Genomic DNA, 11,863 nt, shown 5'->3' with positions numbered 1-11,863 from the left:
AATAATACTATTGCTTTATTAGTTGTTCAGGAAAAATTTATCTTAATAAGTTTTTATTTTAAATTTTATATTTTATAACCTCTTATTTAACCACATAAATATAAAAAATATTTAAACTCACAACTTTAATTTTTTTATAATTAATATATTCATAAAAATAAAATTCAAAAGTTCTTTATTTTTAATTATTTTTTCCATTTAATAAAAAATACGACATATAAATAACTAGAGAGTATAATTAAGGGGAAATTGTATATAATAGCAAACTATTAATTCAAATTAAATGCTATAAATATAGTTTGATTTAATTGTACCCTATAGCAAACTGTTGCTATTTCACCTCTCTGTTGGTGAATCTCGCTCGCCACTCTCGTTCTCTCCCTCGCCTCTCTCGTTTTTTATACAAATGCAAGTGTATAAAATGCGTTTGTGTTTGTATAAAGCGAGAGAAAATTGTGTATATACATATATTTTCGTTCCACTCCCCCAGATCTCGCTCGCTCACTCGCCTCTCTCACTTTATACAAAAAATGCAAATTGTATAAAATGTGTTTGTGTTTGTATAAAGCGAGAGAAAATTGTATATATACATATATTTTTGTTCCCCTCTCTCCCTTCTCCCAGATCTCGCTCGCCACTCTCCCAGATCTCGCTCTCTCACTCGCCTCTCTAACTTTATACAAAACGCAAATATATAAAATGCGTGAAAATTGTATATATACATATATTTTCGTTCCCCTCTCTCCCCTCTCCCAGATCTCGCTCACTCACTCGCCTCTCTCACTTTATGCAATTGATCTTTTGTATATGTATACCAAAACATATTATACAACTGCTTTCTTTTGTATATGTATAGCGAAATATACATATTTATGTTTGCTATGGAGCGCAATTATGCAAACTTTGCTATAACATACAAATATGAATTTTGTATTTGTTATATGTGAAAGTTGCTCAATTAATAGAGGAAAAGGACATAAAGAGACATCAAATCTTAGGAAATATATATTTGAGCAAATCTTAAACATGCACCAAAATAAAGGTTTATTCTTGGCACATTCAATAAAGAAAATAAAAGTTCAAAAATTCCACCACAATAATTTTTTTAAAGTTTATGAAAAGAAGAAATAACAACAAACAATAAAGTTTCTGAAAATATCAGAACATCTCAACATGTGAGATTAAGAAGAACAAATACTTAATTAAGCACTAATTATTGATCAACATAATGACCAATGAAATTACGACATTACCCTTGACTTTATTATTATTATATTTTAGAATATAAGAATTTGTTTCCTTTGACTTCCATGCTTCCCCATTGCCTTCTCAAGAGCAGTATGAAATTCTTCAAAATGTACTGCGTCAAACCTATATCAAAATTAAAATTTTAGAATAATAATATCAAGAAATTTGATCTTATTAAATAATTTTTTATAGTATAAATATAACATTTGAACGTAAGTTTTTAGATTCACTAAAATTAGATAGGTTGAATGGAATGTTTCATATGAAATAAGTCAATAAATTGACTGATTCGAACTTAAACAAATTAAACGAATCATATTTTCATGTGCTAATTTTACAACTTTATTGATAGCGTAATAAAGAGAGAGCAACATACTCATATTTTAATTTCCCAGCACGAACAAGGCGCAAGAGAGAATCGATCCAATCCCTATATTTTGTTTTGTCTAATTTCCACTCTTGCAGCCAAAATCCTTTTAATGTAATATCCTGCAACAAAAGTTTCATTAATTAGTTTAATTTTATTAGTAGAGTTGTTAGTGCTTGTTTTTACAAAATATAGTGAGATTTTTTTTTAATATATAAAAACGTAGCAGTATTTTAATCCTAATTAAAATCGTGCATATATATAGTATTTGATTGTAATTATATGTGTGTAGGTATATATAGTATTTGATTGTAATTATATGTGTGTAGGTATGTGGGGCCAACTATATATGTATGTATGTTTTTAAAGCAGAAGTTAGATGTATGTGTGATCAAACTGTATATGTTTGTATATGTTTTCAAGGCAAAAATTGTATATATGTATGTGATGTATATGAATATCAACTATATGTGTATCCATCCAAAATGTTGCAATATATATGTTTTCAAATTGTATGTGCACATATTACCCAACTGTATATGAAGTGTATGTTGTATATATGACAGTTTCTGGTAAAACAACGTTGATTTTCTAGCGATCAACTAACCTTGAATATGAAATTTGAAGTTGATATAGTAACAGGTTCTTTGGACATCCCTCCATATGTAACCATAGTACCACCTCGCCTAAAACAACATAGAGTTATTACTAATAAAGTTAATTATAATCACTTATCACTAATCATAATTGAAAATTAAATTAAGAATAGTTAATCTCACTTCAAGAATTTGACCACCAAAGTAGCAGAATTACCACCAACACAATTCAAACCCAAAATAGGTTGAGGTGTATCCCCCTACAACATGCAAAAAAAAAAAAAAACTTAATAGTTTTTATATTGTATGACTTCAATGTAACAAAATATATAATTAAATGTCACGGTGAATAAAATTCAATGATCATACCAGAAGCATTTTGATATGTTGTACATTCAACTCACTTTCAGTAAATACTTTATCAGCACCAAGTTCAATGAGTCTTTCTTTAACTTCATCAGATCCAGGATTATCTCTTATGATATTAATACTATGAATTCCATAAAGTCGAGCTAGCTGAATAACACATTGCCCTACTATGCTTGTAGCTCCATTTTGCACAATTGAGTCTCCTATATATATTTGTGAAATTAAACACATAGTATTCGATGTTTGATAAGTAAGCAAAAACATATTAACCGAACCTGGTTTCAAAGTGACAAACTCATTGAGCATTCTCAAGGCACTGACTGGATTAACAGAAACAGTGGCAGCAAATTCAACTGGAGTGTCTTCGTGTATTTTGTGCCAAAGACTTTCTTCTTCTACCATGTAGGTTTGCCATGACCCTAATCAAAACATAATTAAGCATATTATGTACAATTACTTGATTTATTAGTCTAATATTCATATTGAGGTTTTTAAAAAAATATTGTGTAACAATAATAACATATTTAGTATAATTCTACAAGTGAAGTCTAGAAAGGGTAGGATGGCATAGACCTTACCCCTCCCTACCTTTTTTTTTTTTATGACAAGGGAAACTCGCAGCCACTACCCTTTGGGTGCGCAATAGCTCGCAAACCACATAGGAGAGGTAACCCGCACTAGGCAAACCCGTTGCGATGAGCTCGACCCAGAAGGCAAACCCTTTGCTTTTGCTGACAAGGAGTTTCAAACTTGAGACCTCCAACATACAAGTCCCAAGCCCAAACCACTGGGCCACCCGAAGGCTTACCCCTCCCTACCTTAAGAGGTAAAGAAACTGTTTTCGATAGATTATAATCCTTTTCCTTAAGGAAAACATTTCAAAACAGATTGGAAAAGAAAATAGCGGAAGTGAAGAATCCATGGAAAAATACGACTCACTTTGTTCACTTTATTACTTGTCTGTTAAAACACAAATATTTTCCCCCAAATTATTTTCAAGACCTAAAAGTATAAACATAAGGGCGTGCAAAGTCTAGAGTGAATAAGTAAAAAGTGAACAAAGATAGTATAAAAAACATGTCAAAACATTTTGAAACGTGGTGCGTAAAGCCCATTAAAAGGGTAAGAACCAGAATTGTTTTGATACTCAAGACTCAAATATTTACCAGGAATATATGGAGAACGGATAACCAAATCACCAGGAGAAAGAGTCTTAACAGCAGAGCCAACAGAATATATCTCTCCCACCCCCTCACCTCCACCCACTGCTGGTAGATTTACCCTAGTTGGATATACTCCTGTCATTCGTCGAAAAATTAACAATAATAATATATTCAGTATCATTTCACACGTACAAAAATTCGAGAAAAAAAGGATATGCATTAATCTTATCTCTACTTTTGTAGGGCAGAGATGCAGTATAGATAGGAAAGCACAAATTCCGAGTAAGCGACTTATAAAGTCTTCTCTTGTACTTGGACAGTCAACTTATATATGTAGCCACTTTCTTAGATAGGAGTAAGACCATAATTTTCTAAGATCTCAATTATAAAATTATTCTGAATATTTTTTTTGTTTGTATATAAATTGACATATTTTTTTTCTAAATTCTAACAAAATGAGAAATGACGGATAAAATAATTAATCAAACCTTCAATTATATTGATATCTGCAGGGTTGATTGGAGCTGCCAGCATTTTAACACACACATCCTTCTCACTTATCTCCATTGGTGGAATCTCAATCAATCTACATTAAAATAAAAATTGCATTTATATATAATCATAATATACAAATTTTAATTACACTAATAATATATAGTATTAAATATTTAAATTTATGATGATAAGTTAACATGAATTTCACTCTAGATCAATTTCTAAGCATAAAAAAATCGAAATCATAATCACAAATCACATATTATCGCCTTTCCACCAAGTATTTCAAATTGTATTCAAAATGGACTAAACAAAGTAATTTTTTTTTAAAAAAATTCAGAAGGATGCAACACTAGGACTTAGATTAAATAAAGTAAGATCTAAAATATATGACGAATTTTGGTTAGCAGTTTGAGACATGTGATATAACATGTAAAAATCTCAAAAATTTATAGTACATTGATACGTGCTTCTGACCTGATGACGGTGTCTATGGGGCCGTGTTTATCGAATACGGCGGCCATAGACGGCGGAGACATGGTGGCTGCCGGAAAATGTGATTGCTTTGACAACATAATTCCCTCTTTCTCTTGACTCAATTGATAAAAATGAGATAATATTTGGGTGTTTTTGCTATTTAAATAGTTATTGACTAATGAGGAAGAAATTAATTGGCAATAGATTATTTTCATTTATGAGAATTTGCCTATGTAGTATATGAGAAAAATTAATTGGCAAAGATTATTACACATGGGAAAAATTAGCTATGTTTTTTGAATAAATTAATTTTGTAAACGTTTATATATAGAAAAGTTAAATAATTTTCCTAAAATAATAGTCCATTCTTGTATCTAGACATATTTTTTACAAGTATTTTACTTATGAGAGTAAAACAGAAAAAAGAAATAAAGTATTTAAAGAAGTTAGATTTTTTCCAAAATAAGTCATAGACTTGATACGGAGTTTAAGAAAAATAAAGAAGACTTTGAGTCATGTGATCATAAACTAAAGATATGTTAAATGTACTAAAATACCCTTTAATCTTGTGATCTTAAATACGTCACGTGAAAAACATTGAAATTAAAGAGTTGCCAAAGATTTAATTTTATTTTAAACAGACTAAAAAAAAATATGACAAATAAATTAAAACGGAGAAAATATAGATTACTTTAGAAATCAACAAATCTAAATAGTTTTTTCTTATTGGTGTAAATGGAATTCGTTGAAAATAACAATGTATATTACATATATCACATAGAGAGACTGTTTCCATAGACCTTAACAATTCAAGTAAAACATTTTAAAATATGTAAGAAAATGGTGTACATAAGTTAAGAAACTAGGACGGAAGTAGCGGAGAAAAGAACACTAACAAAAACAAATAATATGATAATCGAACGGAAAAAGAACCTGAGGTAATCAAAATGGAAGCAAAGAGAGAATGAATAACAAAAACAAATATTGCGATAAGCGGTTATTCGGAGAATACATTAATGAAAATAATAGAGAAAAAGAAGAATAACAATAACAAATATTACGATAATCGAATCAAAGAGAAGAACAATTAACCAAAATGCAAAGAGACAAGTAACATGGATTAATGAATACTGCTATTTCATTTCATTTGAATGAATAACAAGACTCTGTTTTACAGTTTTCTTGTATCAATCAATTACAAAGAATGAGATATGAATTCACTACAGAAATACCATTTCTTGAAGTTGAATCAATTTGAGTATTCATCAGTTCTTGAACTTGAACAATTTGGGTATTCATCATTTCTTGAACTTGCAGAGACGAGACGAGATGAACTGGACTGTGATTCAGAGATACGGCATATCAGTTCCGCCATTGTTGACCTTCAAGTTCGATTTTCTTGGTGGTACAAATGTAGTGCCGTTTGCCTGTTGATACGGCGGCTGATTTCAAAAGGGGTTTTCCACGTTTCTTAATCAATCTAAATCTCACTGTAAAATCATTTTAGTACAAAAAAAACAATCAGTATTTGAAAATTCAAGAACAGAGAAAGAACAGAAAACAGAGACCCTATGCTTACCAACAATGGGAAGCACAACAAGGATTAGGCAGAGGACAACAATGATGGAAATAACAACACACTTTCGAGACATTTTCACGGAGACCCAAAGAGGGAAAATTGGTTATTGAGCTTTTCTTCTTCTTCTGTAAATTTTGGATCTCTGAAGAAGAAGAAGCATATCTGAGCGGTTACTTATATATATGTAAATAAAATTCAGTTACTTAAAAAGGCGGGACAACCAGTTATAAAATACAGTTATTGTATGAATGGGAATTGCAAAAGGGTGTATTCTCTAGTAATGTACTCCTTTATCCTTTTTTGTGTAGCACTTTTTCGAAATTTAAATAAGGTGGGAGTGACATTCGTGGTGAACAAAATGAGGGAAGCAAGACTGAGATGGTTTGGACATGTGAAGAGGACCTACGTTGATGCACCAATGAGGAGGTGCGAGAAATAGGTTATAGAGGGTACGAGAAGAGGCAGAGGTGAGAGAAGTGATAAGACAAGAGATAACCCAACTTCAGGTTCCGAGGACATGAATTTAGATAGAAGGGCGTGTAGGACACATATCAGGATAGAGGTTAGAAGGTAGTGTAGTATTTGTCTTGTTTGGGGTGGTTGATGTTTGTCATTGTACTAGTGGTATTATTATTGTTTAGTGTGTTTCAAATATCGCACTATTGTATTGTTGTTTTGCGTCTTTCTGGTACACTTTGCACTATTTACATGTTACTTGCTATATTTTATTCATCGACTCCTTCTTTGTATTGGAAACAACCTCTCTACCTCCACAAGTTAGTGGACTAGTGTAAGGTCTGCGTATATTTAGTGGACTTATTTTTCTTTTTAATCCATTTAAAAAAGTATGTCTCTTTCCTTTTTTTCAGCAATTCTCTAATTACAACTTTTCACATGACATATTAAAAATCACAACATTAAATGACATTTTGGTAAATTTGACATATCTTAATTTTAGATCAGAAAATTCAAAGTCTTATTTATTTTCATAAATTCAGTAACGAGTTAAAAATGACATTTTGGTAAATTTGACATATCTTAATTTTAGATCAGAAAATTCAAAGTCTTATTTATTTTCGTAAATTCAGTAACGAGTTAAAAATAAGTCAAACAAATTGAAACGAAAAAAGTAAAATTTTTAACCTTTCAAAAAACTTGATCAAACTTAACAGGTGATAGACAAGTAGAGAAACCGTTTCCATAGACCTCAATTCAAGTAAAACATTTTAAAACATGTATGAAAATGGAGTACATTAGTTAAGAAGCTACGAAGGAAGTAACGGAGAAAAGACTACTAACAAGAACAAATAATATGATAATCGAACAAAAAAGAAAAGTAGGTAATCAAAAATTGAAGCAGAGAAACAAGTAATATGGCTTAATGAATACTTATATTTCATTTCATTACATTGAATAACAAGACTCTCTTTTACAGTTTTCTTCTATGAATCAAATCAATAGTTCGATTACAAAGAATGAAATATGAATTCGACAAATGTGTTTCTCATTAAGAGAGTCAGATATGAATTCACTATAGAAATGACATTTGAGGAGTAACTACTTGTTATATATACACTTGTTATGTAGTTAGTTAAAAGTCGGTTATTAATTGTTAAAATTGAATTCAAAATTTTTGGTGCTGCCTTTTCAAACTACACCATAAAATTGTGAAGAGTTTTAGATGTGATAAGTGTTTTCTTATGCATAGTTGATTTAAAAAGTATTGTATTATCTTCAACTTCATCATCAACATTGTTTTTTCCGAGGAATCCACAATTGTAACAATCAATGTACAAGAAGAATATGTGCTGCACCTGTTATATATCATGTGACACAAAAATTGATAACAAGGCAAGTTTTTCTATTAGCTTATATGCCTTTAACCCATATACATATACATGTATTTCAGAATGTATATGGTATAATCTCATATATATATATATATATATATATATTTAGTGTGATTCACATGTATTTGAAATATATTGCAAGCCTCTCTTCCTATCTCACTTGTCTCTCTATGTATATGTATTTTAGAGTGTATCTGATAACAAAAATACATATATCTAGGTGTATCTAATTTGAAATTTGGTTGAAATTATTAGTTAGTGAAATGTACTATAGAAAATTAGTAAATATGTTAGGACTAAATTCAGATACATACTAAAAAGTTTCATATACGAAGTAAAGAACTCTCTAAATATATATTTTGATCTATTCAGACCTATTAATTTCTTGTATAAATTTTAGGAATCACATAGTTTTAATATGAAATTACAATCTATCCCTATTTAGTTTATAATTACATTAATCTCTGAAAAAGTAAAATAAACCGGATACATAATATGTAGCTCAGATACATTAAAAACTAGCTCGGATACATTATAATATAATTTAGATTTAGCAGAGAAATAAGGGATTTTAGAGATTTTTGAAAATAGAAGGGGATATTAGAAATAAGGAAAACATAAGACGTGTATTTTAATAATTTTTCCTAATTTGTATCATACTTGTATATATGTTTGTAGATTCGACCCCGGCAGCCAAGACAGGAGGCATTGTGCTCCTCTTTATTATTTATTTTCAGTGGCGGAAATTATAATTTTTATTTTAAAAAAATAAAAAATAAAAAAATTATCTTTGAATCAATTAAAACTTAACAATAATTAAAGATAAAACAACAATTCTAAAATTCTAATTTCAAAATAGTTAATTTCGAAATAATTTATTCTCAACCATAAGAATCAATTAAAACTTAACAACCAAACATATCAAATTCCTAAGACGTGTCGAATTATGTGTAGCAACTTACAATAAAATTAAACATGTCATGTGTTTAATGTTGAGCATGCAAGTCATTAAATTATGTACATTAGAAGAATTGAAGAAACTGCTGGTAATATAGCATACAATCCTTTAATACTTTCAAAAACAAGGATAAAATAATTACAAAATGACAAAGTATCTCGTAAATTTTTAAAACTGGACAAGTAAAATGAACGGAGGAAATAATTAAGGAAGAAATATAGAAAATTTGGTAATATACCAATAAAATAACTAGTGTCATACTGTCATCTCACAACTTGCTAGTTTGCTATTTTGAGAAAAAAAAGGTAGAGAAAGAAAATTTTCGATAGATTCTCAGTTCAAGAAAAATATATATAACAAATCAAATATGTAAAATAAATATAGTATGAAGAAGTCATAATAAAAAACTGTAGGAAAGAATGGTAGCATAAACAAATAATTAATATGATAACTGGAGCCAATACTAATTAATCTTCTATTCTAATTTTCAACTTTCATTATTTAATATCATGTCCTTGATAAACTGCAAAACTACTATAATAAATGTTGTAAATAATTTTATTTATGGGGTGCTAAAATATTAAAATACAGATTAAAAAGTATAGAATAGAACAATAAAAACATTAAGGGCATCAATACGTTCTATTATTTCATATGGTCGACCATGCATCAACCATGAGAGCATAGATACTATAGTCAAGACACTTATACAATAATTAAAAAAAAGAAATAAAAGAACCTAAACAAAATTGTTGCAAATATTCGAATATACTTTTTTTTTTTGATAATTAAGAAATTTTATTAACCATCAAATTTGTGTTTACAAATCATAGCGTAGGGTGACTCAACAAATTCGATGATCTAAAATGACATTTTATTAAGAGTAGGCCTTAAATTTTTATTTTAAAAAATAAAAATTAATGTCAAATGGATATTTTATTTGAATACATTTTTAGTATTTTGAGATATAAAGTGATTAATACTATTATTTTTAATTGTTTATTTCTTTTTTTAATTGGCAATATAATGAACTCGTTTAATTTTTGTTGAGATATTGTCTAAACAACTCCTTCTTGGAATTGTTTTTAAAAATTTCAACTCATCTCCTTTTTGTGAATTTAGTGACATATATAATTCACAAACGACGTAAAATAAATTAAAACAATATTTATTTTTAAATGGAGGAAATATAAGTTTCTATCTTCCCTAGTAAAAAGGGGTAAAAGAGTCAAAATATTAGTTGAATGATTGCAATATTATGATGGGATAACTCAGTTGATATATATCATGATATAGGATAATATCAAACATCTAATTAAAGTTTCACAAATCTATAGTAGTAAAAGAAACTCTCTTTCCTTTTCCATAATTTTTTAATTCCAACTTTCTACATAACATATTTAAAGTTACGAGATTAAAAGATATTTAGGATATACATATATACTATAATTTAAGATCATATAAATTTTTTATTTTTTTTACTTTTTTAAAATTTCAAGTCAAATTAAAATCATACAAATAAATGGAGAAAGTAACGTCTTAAAATTCACAAATTTCATTGGGCAATATTTTAAACAAAAAATCCAACCGATGCAAAACTATTTGAGTAGTTGCTACGTGCATGGATGAAATTGAGTGCAATCATATATGTCTCTTTCTTCTTTTTGATTTTCCATCCGATGATCGCTATCTGTATTAGATATTAGAGTTTAATTAATTTAAATTTGTATGATATAGAGCCTCACCCGGAGGGAAATGCTTCTGATGATTTTTCATATCATGAGCTCGAACCCAAAATCTATAATCAAGAAATGAGTGATCTCATCCACTGCATCATATTTTTTTTTTATGATAATACAACTATTTATGTCAATTGACAAGTTCCAAAAGTTTCCAAAAGTGAAATTAATTGAGTGACAAAAAATTTCATTCGTATCAAATCTTTTTAAAAAATGGAAAAAAAAATTGCAAAATTTAGTCGTAGTATCTACAGAAAACCTATATGAAAAGTCATTTTCCTATTTAAATTTGTTGATTATTGAGAGTCATTTTCAAAACAAAGACATTCCATTAATACTTGTAAAAGCTTCCAATCAAATGAACTATTTAAATCCACTTTTCATGGAAAATGTTTTTTGTATTTGATTGATGAGTCAAAAATATTTTTCAAAATTTATATAATAGAAATTAAATATTAATAATAAATTTAACAAATTTATCAAATGGTGTTTTGATGAGTTTTTTTTAGTAGTGAGGATTGATAAAATCGTAGCAAATATTGGTCAGAGCAAGTGATATAAAATTAAAAGTTAAAATAATTATAAAATATGAAAACTATTCTCAATTAACCAAACATTAGAAAAACAATATTTTAACGAAAAACATTTTCTTAAAGAATGACTTCATTCATACAAAACACATCTCAGTAAATTATTGTCATCATTCATCGGTCGCTTTCAATTACTATTCTAAATAAGAAATTAAAATTAGTATTCCCCACCTAATATTAACGCTTTGCTAAAATAAAAGAGTTAATTAGCTAGTGAAAATCCTAGTCATTAGTGTCTTAATCATAGGCAACTTATCGTTCACGACTAAAAAGTTGATTAAAATTTTCTATATATTAATTAATTAGACATAAGCACACATGTCCACTTATTTGTCACTTCATAATTAGAAGTTAATCAAGTATGTGCATTAATCAAACTCCTTTAATTAATAATTAATACATGAACGGTTAAGAAATTAATTAGAAGCAGTT

General features: G+C 28.5%; 1 protein-coding gene across 1 annotated transcript; it reads right to left on the bottom strand.

Moving 5' to 3' along the window:
- Nucleotides 1–1,277: 1,277 nt before the first annotated feature.
- LOC125844435 (enoyl-[acyl-carrier-protein] reductase, mitochondrial-like) lies at nt 1,278–4,815 on the bottom strand. Its single transcript, XM_049523749.1, has 9 exons — nt 4,716–4,815; nt 4,232–4,329; nt 3,747–3,878; nt 2,856–2,999; nt 2,581–2,783; nt 2,395–2,471; nt 2,223–2,301; nt 1,625–1,737; nt 1,278–1,371 (listed from the first exon to the last, which is right to left on the bottom strand). Exons 1-9 carry the CDS (start codon nt 4,811–4,813, stop codon nt 1,278–1,280), a joined length of 1,038 nt encoding a protein of 345 aa, XP_049379706.1. The 5' UTR covers nt 4,814–4,815.
- Nucleotides 4,816–11,863: the final 7,048 nt, after the last annotated feature.

The sequence above is a fragment of the Solanum stenotomum genome, chromosome 11 (genome assembly GCF_019186545.1).
Source record: "Solanum stenotomum isolate F172 chromosome 11, ASM1918654v1, whole genome shotgun sequence".
In the NCBI taxonomy this organism is placed as follows: Eukaryota; Viridiplantae; Streptophyta; class Magnoliopsida; order Solanales; family Solanaceae; genus Solanum; species Solanum stenotomum.
The sequence above is the reverse complement of the archived record's forward strand: the minus strand, read 5'-3'. Positions and strand labels throughout refer to the sequence as shown.

Coding starts and splice junctions, on each gene's coding strand:
- LOC125844435 (XM_049523749.1), bottom strand. CDS start 4,813: ATGTTGTCAAAGCAATCACATTTTCCGGCAGCCACCATGTCTCCGCCG. Junction 3,879..4,231: donor AGATATCAATATAATTGAAG/GTTTGATTAATT, acceptor GACGAATGACAG/GAGTATATCCAACTAGGGTA. Junction 1,372..1,624: donor GCTGGGAAATTAAAATATGA/GTATGTTGCTCT, acceptor ATTTTGATATAG/GTTTGACGCAGTACATTTTG.